General features: G+C 33.4%; 1 protein-coding gene and 1 pseudogene across 1 annotated transcript; one reads left to right on the top strand and one right to left on the bottom strand.

The window, feature by feature from the left end:
- Window positions 1-4,002: 4,002 nt before the first annotated feature.
- Window positions 4,003-8,195, bottom strand: LOC106771130 (AT-hook motif nuclear-localized protein 1). The gene is made up of 6 exons (XM_014657040.2): window positions 7,512-8,195; window positions 6,685-6,752; window positions 6,407-6,538; window positions 5,007-5,168; window positions 4,279-4,608; window positions 4,003-4,187 (listed from the first exon to the last, which is right to left on the bottom strand). The coding sequence occupies exons 1-5, from the start codon at window positions 7,948-7,950 to the stop codon at window positions 4,282-4,284; spliced, it is 1,128 nt and encodes a 375-aa protein (XP_014512526.1). The 5' UTR covers window positions 7,951-8,195; the 3' UTR covers window positions 4,003-4,187; window positions 4,279-4,281.
- Window positions 8,196-18,868: 10,673 nt separating this feature from the next.
- The window catches only part of LOC106770257, a 45,164-nt pseudogene continuing 43,470 nt past the window's right edge, over window positions 18,869-20,562 (top strand).

The following is a 20,562-nucleotide window of genomic DNA, read 5'->3' as shown; positions in this document are numbered from 1 at the left end:
AATATTCTTTGAACAACATTTATTTCAAGTTAAAATTGATTATTTTTTTGGACAATAACCACAACTAAATGGTTTACAAAAAAAATGATCTAGATCACTAGATTGCTCACAAAAAAGAGAGATTATATCTTATAATGGATATAATATTTGATTCACTCTTTTAGGTTTCTCTTAAAAACAAATAATGTGAGAAATATGAAACAATATGAGAAGAGAGGGTTAAATTGTGTTTTAAAAATCTCTCAACTTTTTGTTTGTATTGTTTATGCAACCAATATTAGACAATAATGAGATAGATGTGAATGGTGTATAAATGTTTTTCCTTCCTTCTTTAGTTAGTTAATTTTCTCGTATAAGGAAATTGATGATTTCTCTAACATTATTGTTTATGCAAGCAATATTAGACAATAATTAAATAGATGTGAATGGTGTATAAATGTTTTTACAGTTTGTTTTAATGTTTTTCATTCCTTCTTTAGTTAATTAATTTTCTCGTATAAGGAAATTGATGATTTCTTTAACATTCAGAAAGTATAAGTGAAAATGAATATGGTTTTGTTTGAATATTATTCTTGTATATATTTGGGCAACATTTCCTTGTTTGTACTTGAAGCTTAGAAGAAGGAAGAGCAACGACCATCCAAGCACCAGACATTAAATCTAAAACAAAATGAAGCCAAATCATACAAGAGGATTTGCGATTACATTATCAAGTTGAAGATTACACCAAGAAATAATCTTATTCTTTAAGTTAATACTTTCTTTAACCAACAATTTAAAGAACTCAACTACAAACATATTAAAAAAGCATACAAGAGAAATAGAGTTCTAAGTTTGAGTGTGAAATGTTCTTTGTGAGAAATGAAAAAACCTTTATATTTTTCATTCTATGAAGTTACCCACCTTGTGAGAATTCTCACTATATTATTTCTCTTAGTGATATCATTGTTACCCTCTATTATGTGTTTATGAGTCAGGTGATGTGTTCCTTAGAACAAAGTTGTAGGATTTACCAACTCAAGAAGGATTTTAGAAGGCAAACTTTAATGATGGCTCAGGGAAGCTTAAGGCATTGACCAAAATACAATAAGCATAACTCTAATAGAAATTATAAAATGGGTTATGGTAAGAATAAAGAAAAGAACAAACCACCTTTAGAATGAATTCCAAAAATAATTGCAATGGAGATTTGTCACTTGAAAAATCTTTTTGAGATAAAAACTAGTGAACAAGATTTTCATACTCCCAAGACACTCAAATATGCTCACAAATATATTTGTATTCAATATTCATGTGTTAATAGTACAAGGAAGGAATTGTTAGGAACTAGAGTTTGGATAATCATTACAAATTGAATAAAATGAAAGCAAATCATTCAAGTTCCTTTTCAAGTGCTTGGACATTTACCCTTGATGGAATCATTTTAAGGAAGTTACAATGATAACACGTGCTTGAAAATGACATATTGAGGTTAGTTGAATGCATGTATTTAAAACTTTAAAATGATTTGATTAATTTTATGCATCTCCGTGAAAAAAGGAAAAACACAATAAGAAAGGTTTCAATTGTGTTTTGATTACTTTTCAAATCTTTTCTTTAATATCTTCTAATTATGAGTACTTAAAGAATAGTTTTTTTTCTTATGATAAGTGATCGATTACGAGCTTTTGTGTATGATAAAGTGCAATAAATACAACTCTTGAACTTAATTGATTTATTTGTTTAAAGTATTTTTGACATGTATTCTCACAATAAATTTCCTTCCCAAGTTAATGCAAGAAATAATAAAATGCAATGTAAACACACAAGGAGAAGAAGAAATTCACAATATAATTTTATATCGGTTAGTTTGAAAATGCACACTAAATCTAATTCTCAGTCAATAGATTGAATTTCCTTAAGAAGAATAATGTTGTGAAGTACACAAAAAATAGTTTTTTTGGATCCATAGCCACTGAGGGATAATTCCCTAGGTATTGTTTAAGCTTAAAGAATATTTTTTCAGATTGTAGTTACTTCTGACAGACCTTGTATAGTATTGTTTCGGCTTGTAGTAACTTTTAGCTGACTTCATTTCGATATTATTTAGGCTAGCAATTATTCCTGGTTGATCATATCTAAGTATTCTTTCAACATGCTACTTTTAGTTTGCATAAGTATTGCTTTAACAAGTTAGTTTTGACTTAATCAAGTATTATTTCAACAAGTCACTCCTCACTTAATCAATTAATCGTTTGATAAGTTACTTTTGACATAACCAAGTATTCTTTGAACAACAATTACTCTAATGTAATAATTGAGTATTATTTGCCTAATAGTCTCTTTGGATAACATAAGAAGATCAATAGATCACAAGGTTGCTCACTAAAGAAAAATATTGTCTATTGATGTATACAAGATTTATACACTCTCATCTAGTTTGTTAATTAAACACGAATAGTGTTCTCTATGAAGTTGATGATATTATGGATAAGACATTCATAAGAATCGTGAAGTAAGCTTGGAGTTAAAATATAATTGTATTTATGTGTAATTTTTGGTTTTCGACCTTTCTTGTAATTATTATTTCATTTGTTTGTGTCAAGCCTTTATTGGGCTTCATATGTGTTTATGTTTTCTTATAATTAAAGACTTTCTAGACTATAGTTTTTAAGATGCCGGTTGGATAGGTCTTAATGGTGATTGAACTTTTAAATATAAGATCCCTAGGATATATTTCTTTTGTAGACTCTTGTATACAAAATTTGTTCATTTTGAAATTCAAATCACTTTCTTGAAATGAAAAGTATCTCCAAGTTCTTATTACAACTTTTGGTCATTATATTTGAATTTCCAATTTAAAATGTCGAATCTTCTTCTACTCCTCAATTTCTCTTGATTATGACATCAATCAAGGTAAATTGGAGTTTTTTTTTTTCTTTTTATCTTTAACTCTTTCCAAATTTTCTATTTTATCAATCATTTAGTGAAAATGGTTAAAAACACTCTTACACAATACTAGCTTTTCATCAATAATGTGACATCATGTTTTTTATTTTTTTTTAAATTGTCATTATTTTCCAAACAAACTATGATTAACCTCCAAAGAAATTTATATAACAAACAACATTGAATTTATATTTTCCAACAAGGAACATTATATTCATATTACCCAATAGAAAATACAATCTCTACTTTCTCCTCACTCACTTAACAAATACATTTATATGACCAAGGATGGAGTTCTCAAAATTTATTTTGATGTTAATCATATTTGTGTAATTCCTTTATCTATGATCAATAAACACGTCATTCCACCAATAAAACACCTAAAATGAAATATGTTCTCTCTTATTCAATTTTTGAAATAAAAAACCTTAAATACTTTTAAATTAATTTAACATTATAAATATATGCAAACAATTAATAAATTTTAATCTAATACATAATATTACAATCAATCAAACATTAAAAAAAGTAGTAAGACTTACATCAAAGAACTCTACTCTATATTAAGTTTTAATGATCTAACAATTTTTTCTTAGTTATAATTTATTTTAGTTAAATTAATAAAAAAATATTAGTAGTAAGACCTACATCAAAAGAACTCTAATTATAATTTATATTAGTTAAATTAATAAATATATAATTATATAAAAATAAATTTTTGTCCTTTTGGTTATAACGAAAGTGGTATGACCATTTTTCTTATAGATCATAACAATAGTAAAATGAAGTTGAGGTTCTAAAAACATGCAGCAAGCACATGAATTTTAGGCCAATCTTTAAATTAAAAGTATATCCACCTACACAGCGAAGTGCCTAAAAGTGTAAATTGAATCCCTATGGTTTATATTAGTATCAAGGAAGGTATCAGACTTTTTTTTTTTTTTATATAGTTTTTAGATCCATGATAATGTGAAAAACTCTTAGAAGTTTCCCAAATGAGAAAAAGTTAAAAATTACAAATAATCTTTATCGAAACAATCCCAACATAATAAATAGCCTAAGAAGTCTTTGAGATCCTCTCAAGAAGAAAAGAAGAAAAACTTGTAAGAGTTCAACAGAAACTGTAATGAAAAAATAATGAGGCCTCAATAATCCTTTATATTTTCTGACAACTGTACATAATGTCATATAACCTAGTAGTTGTCACGACAAAGTTCCATGTTAGTTTCATTCGGTTACCATGTCAGCCTCTGCATCACCTGAAAACAAAACAAGAAGGTTACAATGTGATGAAAGATTATTGACCTGAAAGTGGAGCATCATATCATAAGACAAAAACAGCACCATAACCTTCTATTCATCCGGCAAAGATATGTTGATGTCTGGGGATGTCCTCTGGTCTGAATATTCCTCAGAACCATTCCAATTAGCAGCATCAAGTGTAGCATCTAGGTTTTGTTTGTCACTTGAAACACTGACAGATTCTCTCTGGGTTTGATCTGGTATCTGAGACATGGGCATCAAAAAGTTTTCACCTTCAGCATTTGCTTGTGAGATAGGTCTAGCAAATGTCACAGTTTCTGGAACAGCTGAAGTAGGGGACACCACTGCCTGTTGTTCACGTTGATACTTCTTCTTTTGGCTCTTCTGTGCATTTTGCGTGAAGCTTCCTACTACAATCTGAAACCATTACAATACAAACATGTGAATAAGTCATAAAATAATGAACTCTTCACAGTGACCAAAATGAACTAGATATCAGTCTAATGACTCTATAATTTTGTTTCAACAATTTAAATGTAAACAGTACAGGTTAAAGATCTTGATCATGCAACCTAGAATAGAAGCCTCATTACAGTGGATATGCTAGTTACAATTTCAATCTCATTACAGCGGTTACAGTTCATACAGTCAGAACAAACCAGTTTAGGATCATTTTGGTGTGTGTAGGATAAAAACTGAGGTTAAAACTCGAGAGTCGGTTCTTGTAGAGTAGCACATTTGAGTATTTGACATACCAAATCTGTTCTTCAAAAGCATATGAAATGTTCTACAAAGAAGTAAAGAAAATAGCATACTTGGATGGGACCAGCAGCTGTTAAAAGTCCAGCAACACCACCTCCTATCACTCGACCATCAGGGCCAGCAAGCGAGACACTTAATCCACCAGTTCGACTTTTCATGCCACTGTTGTCAGCAACAGTGAATGATCCAGACAAAGATAAAATCTCAAATCGACCCTGAAAGTAAATTCTGGACTGAATTATTGAACAATTTCCAAAAACAAATAAGCATGATTGCATGCATGCCAAAAGGGTTATGCTAATAACAAGAGAAAATGTAAAACAGCAGAAAATGACAGGTCCTAGGCGACATTGACCTCAGACAGACTACCACGTTAAAGTGTTAATGTTTAAATATCTGATTTAAAGATTTGCATTTGCAGACTAATAATGCATCACATAAATGATTCACATCATCATCATGTACTAAATCTATGTATTGTCTTTATGCATTTCTCGGTTGCACGACAAGGAAGGCTCAACATGTAGTCTACAACATTTTAGTTGTCACTTATCATCATATTGCAATACTCAAGACCATAGCAACACTAGTTCAGTAGCTTATCATAGTATTTTTGTTAGAAAATTATGACTTAGTTCAGATATACTTTTCAAAAAGTACCCACAGAAGAAAACAAGGTAAAATAAATCACAATTTTCTCGAGTAAAAATCAGTTTATTTTTAGAACCCTCTCGTTTCCCTTCTTCATAAAAAAACCTGATATAAGTATACTGATTTTAACTCTAACGATATTTTTATTCATTTGACCACCTATTTTTTACCATATAAGTGAGTGTTTGTATAAGTTTAGCCAATCTAGCCTTATATGACCCCAATAACTGAAACTCAGTTCGCAGATTAAGATAGCCAACAAAACTGTGACTTTGATATTAGTTGAAATGTTTCACTAGATTTAAAATGATTACATCACTTTATGAAAGAGGACACCACTAGAAGCGTGTGTCTATCTTCTCTAGCTAGTGGATTGTGTCTCTTATATGCTTTATTTTAGCATCTTAATAATTAACTTATTTCCCATTTCCAGTGTTAGATCTGACACGGGAACTGATGAAATGAAAGGATAAACCAATTCTTTAGCATACACCCAACACACCAATTTTGAGCATATATCCAATACACAAGGCAGATAACTTGTCCAACCCCACAAACAAGAAGAGACAAACAGAGATCACCTGACATAAATGCACCCAATGCTGACCTATATGGCATATATATTCTATATTGGCAGAAGACATAAATAAGCTACCCCATGAAATTATTTCAGACATGAATCAAATTCAATCAAAGAAAGCTTGATATCATGGAATTGGAAAAACAATCAAAACCTTTGCAGGGAAAGAAAAATAGACAATAATTTGTAGTAAAAAAATCATTTAGATCTAAGAGACCATGCCTCGTAAGTCAATATGCCACCAGAAGAGCCGGGTTGGCGTATGGTGACATTTGAGATAGCTCCATTGGCAGAGAGAATACAGATTCCTCTTGGACCCTTCTGAGCAAATGACAAGATCTTTCCAGCAACATCCTGCAAAGTAGAAAAGTAACAAGATCCTTATCCAAATCGCCAAACCAAAAAGATCTGTCAAAATTGCTCAAGAAAACTAGAGCCAAATGATACATCATTACATAAATCTGGAAAAAGACAACAACGCACACAGGCTTCTGCATTACCTCTCCAGTGTAAACAGTCACCACATGCGGTATGAAATCACCAGCAGCCGTGTTTGCAAACACCTCACCTTCAAGAATCACGGACAGAAAACCAATCCACACATTAGCCGTATCTGGTATAATAATTTCCATCTCCAAAACTAGAAGCCAGGTGAATGAACCCAGAAAAGAACAGTTTTTTTGGGTACCAGAAAACAACCTTGCTGAAGGCAGATAAAACTATTAAGGCGACAAAACTCTTTTTCGTATTATACTATCAAGACAACTAATTATACTGAAAGAGGCTGGAACCAGTGGATCCAGTCGTTAAGCGGTAAAAGAACAATTTTTTCTAGCCATGGAAAGCAAATGAATGTACACACCATCCTTAGATTACTAACCACAAAAAGGAAAGTTCACATTTTTGTAACCGATTCACGGTCCCTTAGACGTTACCAGAAAGAAACACATAAAAAGAAAACTCATCGTTTGCATCAATCAAGGGACCCTTTAACAAATTAGGCTCAAATCTCGATCCCAACCCCATGAACCCAGAACAAAAAAAAAACAAAAATAAAGAAAGGAATCCGGGACAAAACCCAAGACAGTGGAGCAACAACAACCATGGACAAAAGGGTAAGATTAATTGAGATTCATGATTTCGGTATGCCGGTAAGAAAATGAAGGGAGGGAAAAGAAAAAAGGCTGAGCTAGGAACAGGGTTTTTTGGTTGGCGGGTAAGTCAACTCGGGGACGACATAGTACAATGAGTGAGGTCAGCACTCAGCAGCAGCAACATCACAACACCTGAGAGAAACAAAACAACGTTGTACCGTACCACTACTCACCAAAAGAAGAAAAGAGTTGGTAGTTGCCAAAAGCTGTGTGTTTGCCACGGCTCCTTTTGTTAGAGAACTCAGAAGGTGTGGACAAAGTGAAACCCGGTGGAGGTGGTGTCGGGGTTGCACTCACCCTCAGGTTCCCATCTGCATCATACTTTCTCGGCCTCCCTCTCTTCTTCTTCCCAAACAAGTCAAAACTCCCTTGACTCCCAGTGCTCCCTGGCGTTGTTGTTACCAATGTTGTCGTCGTGGTTGCAGCTGGCACTGCAGGAACCATCGTCGTTGGTGTTGACGCTGGTGCTGGAGCAGATGCTGGTGTTGTTGTTCCTTCGCCGTTTCCGACGTTCATGTTCATGTTAACATTCATGTTCATTGGCTGAGACACCCCAGATGGTGGTGGAGCTGACCCAGCAGAAATGGTGGTGTTGCTGAGTGCTGCTTCCATGAGGGTGTTCGTATTTCCAGAAATGGAAGGAGAAAAAGGATGGAGTTTGAACAAGGAAGAGTCTGCAAATGGCGCCAGAAGTAGAAGGAACAGAGAGGGTATAGGCTTTTTCTCTTTTTAATCTTTAGAGGTAGAAATTGTGAATACTTGAATACAACTCAACTCAGTTACTCTCTCTCTCTCTCTTTCTCTCTCTTCTCTCTTCTCTCTGTCTCTGTGCTTTGGCATTAATGGAGGAGAATGAGGCTGAGATGGGAAACTGCTATTTTCTTGTCGGGACTCCACTCTGCATTATAATATTTTAATTTGCATAAAGTTAGGTTTAAATATTAAAATGTGCCAAGCTTCTTGTAATCTATGAGGATAATCACCACATATAAATGTCCTATACCCAAAATGCCCCCCTCAACCGCCCTAAGGATATTTAGGTTTATTTTTCTATAAAAATTTAAATTTATGTTTTATTGTAAAGTTATATCACATTCCATTTTCATGTTTATTACACATTTAATATCATTTTCTTGCTTTCCTTCCATGTTACGGTTACATGCGTAAAAAAGAACAAAAAAATTAAAATCCATAAAAGAAAAAAAGATGAGGTATTCAGTTTACTTGTTATCGATGCTTTTTTAGAAATGTCAATACACTTAAACTTAATCTTTTTAAGTATTAATAATTAAACGTTGAATTATATTTTTTAATATTACGTGTAAAACACGTGAAAGAAAAAAAAAAGATCAATAAGTTTGAAAAGTAAAAAAGGAACCATAGAAGGGACTGAACAAGGTATCCTTCATTATTAAAAAAATAATGTAAAATCCATGAAGATTTACAATAGAGAAGAAATAGTTTTTAGAACTAAACAGTTTAAATATTAAGTTGTTAATCTCTTTTTCAATATTAATTATGCATTTAATGTATACTTTACTTTAACGTTAATTGTAAAACGCGTGAAAAGAGGGGAAAAAAAAGAGATGCTAAAAAAAATGGAAACCCGTAAAAGGAGGACGATGAATAAAGAAGTGACAAAAAAAGTTATTCATTTATCTTCTCATTTAGGTTTTTTTAAGAGTATATATACTTTTAAATTATATTATGTTTAGTATTAGTTAGATATTATTGAACGCTAATTTTTTAGAAGTTTGTGCAAAATCCGTAAAAGAGAAAAGGAAAAATAAATTTAAAGAGTCAAAGGGAAAGATAAATAAGAACAAAAATGTAAAAGTAAACCATTTGTATTATTTCATTATTTATTTAGAATCTACTAAAAAATTAAAGTGGAGAAAAATATGTAAAGCCAATAAGATTTACAGCTTGTCGTGTTTTGGCATAAATGAAGTAGAAACGGTTCGTATGATTAATGATGTAAAATACAAAGTTTGTAAAAAAATATTTTTAATACTAGTTATTATATTTAATGTTTTTTTTTTCTTTGACGTTATACGTGAAAAGAGGAAGAAATTTACGAAGCAACGACCTCCGTTAAAGGAGAAATATGAATAAAAAGTGACAAAAAAAAGAGTTATTCATTTTATCTTGTAATATAACTTAAATTCTATTTTATTTTAAGAAGTAAACAATTCAAAATATACTAACGTAAGTTTTATTTTATTTTTATATTTGTTAGACACCAAGCTACTCTTCTTCAATATTTTGTGTGCAATACATGAAAAATAAAGACAAGAGAAAAAAAAAATAAGGATCGACAGGAAAAAAGTAAATCATATTTACCTTTTAAATAAATAAAAAATAAAGGTTTTATAAGTAGGTATAATATTTTTTTAATGGGTTAAATATGTTTTTAATCCTTATACTTTGAGCGATTTTGGTTTTTGTCCCTATTTCAAACTAAGGTACAATTTAGTCCTTCAACTTTAAAAAACTCTGGTTTTAGTCCTTTTTACCAAATTTTTTTAACTTTATTTATTGTTTCAAACGCGTTTCTCAGTTAACATTGAAGCAAAAATGTGTCAAACAGTGTAAACAATCCAAATGCTATAATGAAACGTGCTTGAAACAGCAAATAAAGTTAAAAAAATTTGGTAAAAAGGACTAAAACTAGAGTTTTCTAAAGTTGAAGGACTAAATTGTACCTTCGTTTGAAAGAGAGACTAAAACCAAAATCGCCCCAAAGTATAAGGACTAAAAACATATTTAACCCTTTTTTAATTTTAGCAAAAATTTCTTACTTTACTAAACTTTCTTTTTAGATTAAAATATAATTAAGAATTTGTTGGTGACAAAGTACAACCAAAAAGAGACACTAGCATCATCATGATCAAAATAAGTTAAATATATTTTTTATAACAATGAGTATTTACACTAGTGTAGCAAAGGGAAATGATCGCGGTTGTTTTTTTCTATATGTTGCGGTTTTTGAACCGCAACATACCCAGGCACGGGAAAAAGTCTGGGATTTTAGGTCGCGGGTTTAACCGTGATAAAAACCTGGGTAGTAGACTGCGATTGTAGTAGGAACTGCGGCCAAAACCTTTTTTTAAAAAAAAATGTTCGTTCAACTATAGGTCGCGGTTCGAACCGCGGTAAAAAGCCGGGAATAGACCGCGGTTCATGCTACAATCGCGGCCAAAACTCTTTTTAAAAAAAAAAAATAAAAAACATAACTTTCTACAGCGGTTGTGGTCACAACCGCGACATATTCTCCTGAAAAAAATTTTAACAGCAGGTCTATTTTTGTGATATTTACTATCACAAAAACAAACCTGCATATCAAAATATGTACACAGATTCAATTTCAACATATCAAACATGTTCAAAATGTATTTTAACATCACATAATGTACAAAGTCTAATAACTTTAAATCAACATGCTCAAATGTATTTTAAATCTAATAACTATAAATTATTATATAATCTAACTAAATATTTTGCAGCAGCTTTCATTATGAATGAAAGTGGCTTCTCATGAATTGCTATAGTAGTCTTGAATTTCTGCACAAGACAATTGATATTAATTAGTGTATATGAATTCCAAATGTTGGAGAAATTCTAAATTTGTTAAATTTAAATATTATCGTTTCCCAGCCTCTTGTGATATGAGAATGAATAATGTAGGTCATCCAATACATTACATAATATTCGTACTCATATGACCATTTCTATCTGTTACACTACAATATATCATCACAGTTGTAAATAGTTAGTGAAAATCATTAAAACAAAACAACTATAAGAAAGTATGGCTTTAGCCTATGTCAAACCTTGAGAGAAATCCATGTAAGCTTTCTACTGTTGGCAATTAATCTCCCAACCATCATCATACTTGCTGGAATAGAACTGTGTGTGTGTGTGTATATATATATATATATATATATATATATATATATATATATATATATATATATATATATATATATATATATATATAAGGTTTTAGTATTCATTTATATAATAAAGAAAGTTTAAACATTGAGGTTCTTACCAATCAACTACTTGTCTGAGCTGTGTGGGAGGACACTTGAGCAATGAGCAGAACCATATATGGAACTTTATTAGCATATGGAATTCATAGTAACTTAATTATTATATATTAAAATCACATATGGAACTTTATTATGTTAACAAAGTTCACTTACCCAGATATATAAGGCATAAAATATATTTTCTTTCCGCTTGCAAATCTTCTTGTGAGATGTGTTGTGATCTTATCAAAATCATTTGTTTCATGAATGACTTGGGGATCAATGAACCCATAGTCATCATTGTACCCCAAGTTGTTACTGATCCCAAACATATACTTGAAATCAAAAATTAACTTTGATATAAGTATACTTGATATATAAATCAATTTTATATAAATAATTGCTCATAGACTTACATCATCCATAGCTGAAGTAAGGTAATATTTTTCCATTGATTTGAATCAGCTGGATGACGAAGCAGCCCGTCAATTTTTCTCTCATTTGAATGCCATCTAAGGATTTTAGCATCTTTGGAATTCGTAAACAAACGCTTAAGTCTGGGCACTATTGGAAGGTACCAAACTACTTTCAAAGCAGATCCATTTTTTTTCTATCTGACCATTATCTTCACTATTTTTTTTTACTTGTATCGTGATAAGCTACATTTTGGAAACTTTGTCAAAAATTCAAACTCTTTCCTATATAAAATGCAGTCATTGGGACAAACATGTATCCTTTTATACTCCATACCCATTGGACAAAGAACTTTCTTNGCATCATAATTACGAGTGGGTAGTGTATTTCCATCTGGCAGCATTTCATTCAACAACGTCAACAATTATGTAAAACTCTTATCAGTCCATCCATTGCTCGCCTTCAAATTCATGAGCCTTAACACTGCTGACAAACATGTGAACTTAGTTGAACCGACATACAAAGGTGTTTCTGCATCAGTCGACATCGTCTCATACACATGAGCGGCAAAATTTCCTACGCCAACATCGCGAATCATGTCGTCTAATTTGTCTTCATCTGCTCGATCTTCTTCCATAGTGGAATCAATAACCTTTTCAGTTTGGGAGTCAGTCGGAAAATGCATTTCTTCGCCGTGCCATATCCATGTTGTATAGCATCTTAGGAAACCATCACATATAAGATGTTCTCTAATTTGGGTTGCGTTCAAATTTCTCCCATTCAAACAATTCACACAAGGAGATTTATACTTCACTTCATCATCACTTGTACCCTTATTACATTGTGCAAATTGTATAAATTCTCTACCCTTCTCTCGTACTCAGCACTAATGCGTGGTAAATTAATCCAATTTCGATCCATTCCTAAACATTATATAAAAAGATAAGTCATTGAAATTCAAACTTACAATTTCATACATATATTCAAACATTAATTTCACTTAGTGATTACTCAAAATATTATAAGGTTTAGGAATTCTTTTAAGGATTAAATTCTAATAATTCTAAAACTAATTGTTATCATGCAAATACTAATAACTCTAAATTTTCTGTCTAAATTTTATATGTCTACATATTTTCTAAGTCTAGATTATCAAAACAATAGTAATTGGTATTATGCAAAAACGAATGAAAATCATTTTGAAGAAAGCAAAAACGAAATACCTGGAATGACGCGATGAGGAGGAATGGGCGCGACAGAGAGGAATATGATGGCTGAGAGAAATTGCAACGCGGAACTTGACGATTCTGATCTGTCAAAACTCTTCCCCAACGTTGAAAATGGCAAATGCACCGAACAAATTTGAGTTTAAACAGTGGAAAACGATTGAAAATGGAAGTAAGAGGGCGTACGTCATCGACGGAAAGAGGAAGCAACGCTCTGAAACAGTTTGCGTGAAGTAGACGATATTGTTCCAATGTGTTTTATTTTTTTAACCTACAGGGGAATATACCGCGGTTCCACACTTAACCACGATAATAAAGGGGAATATGTTGCGGCTCCAAACTTAACCGCGGTCTATTCTCCTGAAAAAAATAATTGAAAATGACATTTTTGATATTTTTTTCAACTATATGTCGCGGTTCAGCGCCCAACCGCGGTCTATTCGCTTAAATATTTAAAATTTATTCAGATTAAGGAATAGGTCGCGGTTCCCCTAGCAACCGCGGCCTATTTCCTGATGTTCTGAATCCCCCAACTGCCTTCCCAACTGCCTTTTGGGGAATGTCAAAAGGTTGCAGGGGAAATAGGTCGCGGTTCTTAGAGAAACCTAGGCCTATTCCCCTGCCAATTTATTGTAGGGGCTGACTAGTGGGAAATGTTAGAAGTTGCAGGGGGAATAAACCACGGTTGCTCTGAGAACCCCGACCTATTCCCTTAGCAATTTATTGTTTTTCTGACGTGGCATCAAAGGCAGAAGTTTGACTGGGGAATAGGTCGCGGTTCCCCTATGAACTGCGGCCTATACGTTCGATTTATTTTCAAAAATGCCACTGCGCAATATTATGTTGCAGTTTCTGGTGAACCGTGACATAATATGCGCTATAAAAACTCAATTTTTACTAGTGTTAGTTCCTACTAATATTTTAAATTTTTATTTTTCTTTTTTATGAAATTTTTATTATTGTAAGGTATCTTCATAGAAAAGTTTACATGTAAGATATAGTAAGTTTGTATTTTTAGCATATCATATCTCTTTTATTTATAAATGTATATATTATCTTTTGTATAGAATGTTTACTCGTCCTATAGAATGTTTATTTGTCGGATGACTAAGAGACTCTCATAACAAATGTACATTAGAAGATCTCTTAAAGAGTGTGTCAAAGTTCTTTTTGTCATCAACTTCTTAAAAAGGACAAATTATCACCTCTATATAGTCCTTTGGTCTTGTATGGTCTTAAATTTTCTCAAGAAAGGTTAAAAGACATATAACTTAATGATAAGGTATGTTAAGTATCATTATGTTTTTCAAGCGGAAGATTGTTTTGAATGTTGCATGAAAAGAACTTAATGCAACTTTTAATATCTATAATAACATATGTAATTAAGGAACAAATAACTTTTCCTAGTGTCTCAACACCTAAGGATTCAAAATGTTTATCTTTCAAATTCTTTATAAAAAGAATAACCTTTGAAGAAGTAATACTTTTTCATGAAAACTATTTTGTATAAATAATCCTATCAATAATATCTTGTAAGTCTAGCTTGTTTATAAAACACTATAATGGTTTAGCAAACTTAAAGATTGAAACTCACAATGTATTTGTCTTAGGACATTATACTACTTTGAGTAGGCAACCTTATAATCGTTTGATCACATCTTCTTCTGACCAAGAGTTTTAGCTAAGACTGAATGTGTTCTAAACATTACTTTCTTATTTATTCATAAAAGGTTGAGTTTCAAGCAATACTCAATTGTTTATCTAGGAGCGGTTGAGTTTCAAACAATAATTGGGAGTGATCGAGAGAGATCCAAAGAATACTCATATTGTATTTCTAACATTAAATTACTTATTGAAAATTGGTCAAGTTAACCAGATAATGATAATGCTTTAGCTACGACAAGTCAAATCTAGATGCAACTAAGCCATATGTCACGGTTTTGATGCATGTGGAATTTGTGGTGGTAATGTGGATGTTGTCATGGTTTTAGGTGTTTGTATGGTGTTTGTATGGTGATGGAGGAGGTTTTTAAGGATTCTCTAAGAGAAGTTGGGTCAACCCTTGGAGGAACGTGGCTAAAGGAGACCACTTAGATTGCTCTAGCCTAGGGTGACCTTACAAGAGTATGAGTGCAAAAAATGGCAACATAACTTTACCCTATTTCAAAGGTGATTACTTTACTCTATCTCAAAGGTGATTACATGATGGAGAGACACTTCTATTTATAGGTTAAGGTGTCTCAAAATGGGCAGAAACTTTAACCTAAAAGAGTCACTTTGGTTGGCTTAGAGAGTAAGGAGAAATCCTCTCTAATAGGAGGGAGACAAATGACAAAAAATCCTTTCAAATGAGAGGGTGGCACATGACCACTACCTATGAAAAAACTCTCCATTCCTAGAGTGACACATGACCACTAATTAGGAGGAAAAAATCTCCAATAAGACTAGGAAACATGGCATGGCTGAATGCTACACCTTGGCCTCTAAACTTGACCAAAATTTTGACCCCTTGGTCAACTCCTATTCTTGGAAGTTGATAACGGTCTAAAAATCGTTATTTTCATGCTTAAATATGATACCAAAACACACCCCTTATGACTTAAAATGAGCTTAAAATCAAGTAAAACACTTAGTTGAGTTATGGGAGGGTCAAAAGTTGGTTTTAGAGATGTTATGCTTGTTTTTGCATTATTTTGCAGGGTTTTGATGAGAATTGAAGATGGAAGTGAATTAGGACGGACATACACTCAAGAAGGAAGAAGAAAAAGGAAGAAAAGAAGACTTTATGCACTGCTCAGCGGCCAAAACCAGCGCTAAGCAGCCAGAGCGATTAAAGGCAAACTGCTCAATGGTAAAACTGACCGCTGAGCGGTGGCGCGACTAAGAGGGAAACCGCTGAGCGGTTTAATTAGGCGCTGAGCGGTTATCTGTTTTTATTTGGCTTAGATTTTGTTATCTTTTTGGTCTATAAATAGACCTAGTGCGATTCAAATTGTAATCTTTTGGCAGATAGATACGTCCATAGCTGTTCTGCACATCTTGGAAGAGGTTCCTTGGATGCTTAGGCTCCAATCTACCAAATTTAGGGTTTATTCTTCCATTCCTTCATTTTTTTTCATCTAGATTCACCATGTCAATGGTGAACTAAACCCTAGGTTGTTGGGGAACAATGTAATCTTTTGAAACTCACTTATATCAAAATTCTTATCTTCTTTATATGCTTGCATATGCTTACTTTATCAATTGTTGGGTTCCTTACCTTTGCTTAATGCTTTTATCGTTTAACTCATTCGGTAAAAGTTGTTTGTCTTTATTGATACGGAGACGTACAGTAATGTCATGAACTAGGGGGAATTCCTTGATTATGCTAATACCGCCTAGAGATAGGGGTAGGACGATCAATTGTATTTTGCTTCCGTTTATAATGCATAATTAGTTACTAGGGGAGGCTAGAGATAGCAAGCCAGTAATTAGTAATACGCTCTTTTCGCCAAGAGATTGGGTTTAGGGTAGACTAAGAAGGTTTGCATGACAATATGATAAATAAGCAAAGTAGATAAGAAGAGTAGATATAAGAGGGTGGATAAGATTAAATTGTAAACCCCAACAACTCCATTCATCCATAGTTTCTTCTAGCCAATTGATTCACTTCATCTTGCATGTTTACTTTTGTTTTTTGCATTCAAAACCCTAAAATTAGTTTCTTCTGAAGTCTTATGCGATTGGTTTACATGAAAGTTAAGGCCTAAGAGTCCTTTGGGAAACGATACTCGGACTTACCCGTTTTATATTACTTGATAACGATCTAGTACATCTTCTAGGGACTTAACAAGGTTTTGGTGCCATTGTCGGGGACTTGTGGTTTAACTTATCTAGTAGTGTAAATTGATTTAATTTGACTTGATTGTATATATTTTCTTTTTGTTTTTGGTTTTTGTTTTATTTTTATATAAAAGTGCTACTAGGGTTTTTGTTTCTTGTGCATGCAGGAGACTAGACATACTAGGAGCAAAAAAAATACGCAACCTATTCTTAAAGGCTTGAGTGAAACAAGGGGAAGGAGAGTCAGACGCCCATTTAAGGAGTAGTTTCCCTCTCCTGACAGATTGTTATCACCTTCACCTTCACCAGATCAAAGAGCAGAGGAGATGGCAGCAGAACATCCTCCTCCAAGACGCACTCTAGTAGATCAATCTAATGTTGTTGGCCCTTTCCACTTCAACAGCATAGCCATGCCAACAGACCATACAATTAACATGGTGATGAATCCAACGCTTATCCATCTGGTGCAAGGCAACCAGTTTCAAGGCTTGTCAAATGAGAACCCATATGATCATTTGACAACGTTTAGTGAAATCTGTAACACTGTGAAGATGACGGAAGTGCCAGATGAACGAGTAAAGATTAGCTTGTTTCCATTCTCATTGGGAGGCATTGCTAAGACATGGTTGAATTCTTTTCCTGAAGGAACATTCACTACATGGGAGACTGTGGCAACTAAGTTTGACAATAAATATTTTCCACAGTCCAAAGTTACTCAGGGAAGGCTGGAGATATCATCATTCAAACAAGGCATGAAGGAGACTCTTGGTCAAGCCTGGGAAAGATTCAAGGGCTTATTGAGGAAGACACCAGTCCACGATTTTGACAAGACTACTATAATTCTTTCTTACCTAGGTGGTCTGAACATGCAGTCTAAGATGATGCTTGACGCCTCAACTAGAGGTGATATCAAAAGGAAGACTGAAGATGAAGCCTATGACTTGATCGAGAGTATGGCAGCTAATGAGCAGGAAACTTACAGTGAAAGAGGCGCACCTATTCAGAAGAGAGGAGTTTTGCACTTGCTTGCAGATGATGCTATGCTAGCTCAGAATCATCTTCTGACTCAAAAACTAGACAATTTGACAAAGATTCTCTCATAACTTCCTAAGGAGATTTGTAATGTCTCCCAAGCATAGAAGCTTTGTGATTTCTGTGGTGGTGACCATATCATTGGTCAATGTGCAATACCAGAGGAGATGCAACAGGAAGCAAACTATATGGGGAATCAATTCCAGTATAGGCAGGGGAACTTCAACCAAGGCAACTCTAGCCAAGGTTGGAAGAACCATCCTAGTATTAGGCAACCATAGAATAACCCATCTGGACAATCAGGAGGCTTCCAACCGCAACAACCATTACCTTTGTGGCAACAAGTAAATCATTTGGCAGAGACTGTTAGAGACTTTACTGATAGATTTGATAAATTCATGAAGGTTTATCAGTCTCAATATGCAAGTAACCAAGCCAACATCAGATCTTTGGAGATGCAACTTGGTCAACTGGCAAAAAGGGTTGATACCACAGAAAAGAATCAACTCAGGGTTAATATTGATGTTAATCCTAAGGAGGAGTGTCATGTTGTTGTAACAATGAAGAAAAGAAAAGCAAAGGAGGAAGTTATTGAGATAGAAAGTGGTGAGGAGGAAGATGAATAGATGAATGAGAGTGATGAGATTGAGAATGGTGAAGAAGAGAAAGAAGAGGAGAGGTTTGAAAAAAAATGAGAGAGAAAATGAGGAAAGAAGAGATGGTTACAATGGGCAGATTAGAGAAATTTTTAATCAGGTGACTATTGTTCCTTTAAATGAAAATCATCCTCAAATTCCTGTTTACTCTAAGAAAATTAAGTATTATCTTGGAGAGGTGATAAATTTAGATGCAGATGAAGAAGAACAGGAAGTGCTTGTGCAGCCGAGAAAGAAACATCATCCACCTAAAATGAAGGATCTAGGGTGGTTGACTCTTCCATGTGTTGTAAATGATGTGAATATATGAAGAGCTATGATAGACTCCAGATGTAGCATTAATATGATGCCCCTGAGTTATCTGAAGAAAATTAAAGGGCTAGTATTAAAACCATCTGATATTTCTCTGACAGTTGGAGATGGTTCTATTAAGAAGCCAGTTGGCATGGTGGAGGATGCAATTGTTCGTATTGAGCAGTTGGAGTTCTTGGTTAATTTTGTGGTTGTGCATATGGAGAATGATGGAAGAATTCCATTGACTTTGGGAAGACCTTTTATGAGGACTTCTAAAACGGTGATACGTATCCATGACAGGAGAATGATGTTAAGAGACCAAGACCAGGGGTTAACATATAGTGGCTTTAAAGAAAACAGAATGAGAATAAGAAAGAGAGCCAGATATAGGAAAATGCATGAGAAAATAAAAAGAAGAAAAGAAAAAGCATGAAAGATGAGCTCAATAAATAGAAAAGGGAAGAAGTTGGGAATGAGTGAGATTGGTGAAAAAGAGAATTTGTACTTGAACTTTGAATGTTAAAATAGCTCTCTTGACTCAAGGATTTTGTGATCCAGAAAAACCAATTTTTCTTGTTAGCTCAACCTCATTATAAGCCTTGGAAAAGTCCTTGTGATGACAATTGCATGTGAGAATGTTGATTGTTTTAAGTGAAGGGCAATTTTGTTTTATGTGACATGTGAATAGTTGAGAGTGGAGTGTCCTCCTAAACACTTGAGTGATTGAGTGAAACACTTGCTTGGTGAGAATTGTTGAATTCCATGTTTACATCTATGCTTAGTGGATTGGTCATTCATGAATAAAACATCTGTTATGAAATATTTGATTATGTGAACTAAATTGGATTGAAAGCATGCATGCATCTTAATAGGATTCCACTGATAATATGAATTGAATCATAACTTGTTGTGAGGAAAATGAGTTTTGAAAATGTTGAACTATTTGATGAAAAAGTAGAAAGCCAAGTTTTGTTTTGTTTGCTTGAGGACAAACAAAGTTCTAAGTTTGGGGTTGTGATAACGATCTAAAAACCGTTATTTTCATGCTTAAATATGATATCAAAACACACCCTTTGTTGCTTAAGTAAAACACTTAGTTGAGTCATGGGAGGGTCAAAAGTTGGTTTTAGAGATGTTATGCTTGTTTTTGCATTGTTTTGCAGGATTTTGATGAGAATTGAAGATGAAAGTGAATTAGGATGGACTTAGACTCAAGAAGTAAGAAGAAAAAGGAAGGAAAGAAGAGTCTATGCACCGCTCAGCGGCCAAAACCAGCGTTGAGCGGTGATAAAGGTTTAAAAACAATTATTTTCATACTTAATTTTGATATCAAAAACACCCTTTTGACTTAGAAACTTGCTTGGAATCATGAGTTTTCTTTATTTTTGTGAATAAAAGAGTTGAGGACGTGTTTTATGATTTTTTTTCGTTAAATTCCCTTGATTTTTAGGTTTTTGGAATGATTTGAAAGAATGGTTGAATTATCAAATGGTTGGAGTGCAGAAAAGTCAAACAAAATGCAGAAAAGTCAACCAGTCAACCAAAAAAGTCAACCAATCAACCAGAAAAGTCAACCAGTCAACCAGTTGACCAGAATGCTGAAAAGTTGACCAGAGTGCAGTTGACCAGCGCTGGGCGGTGAAATTGAGCGTCGGGCGGTGTTGCGGCTTGAGGGAAACCGCCCGGCGGTAAAATTAGGCATCGGGCGGTTGTCAGATGGGCCTGGACCTGTTTTATGTTATTTTT

This window comes from Vigna radiata, chromosome 8 (genome assembly GCF_000741045.1).
Source record: "Vigna radiata var. radiata cultivar VC1973A chromosome 8, Vradiata_ver6, whole genome shotgun sequence".
NCBI lineage: Eukaryota > Viridiplantae > Streptophyta > Magnoliopsida > Fabales > Fabaceae > Vigna > Vigna radiata.
This window is presented reverse-complemented; position numbering and strand designations above follow the sequence as displayed.

Bases quoted from the DNA above. Each gene is read 5' to 3' on its own strand.
- LOC106771130 (XM_014657040.2), bottom strand. From the start codon at position 7,950: ATGGAAGCAGCACTCAGCAACACCACCATTTCTGCTGGGTCAGCTCCA. The intron at 6,539-6,684 runs GTAATGCAGAAG...TCTACTTTGCAG, and splicing joins TGACTGTTTACACTGGAGAG to GATGTTGCTGGAAAGATCTT. The intron at 5,169-6,406 runs GCATGGTCTCTT...ATTTACTTTCAG, and splicing joins GTGGCATATTGACTTACGAG to GGTCGATTTGAGATTTTATC.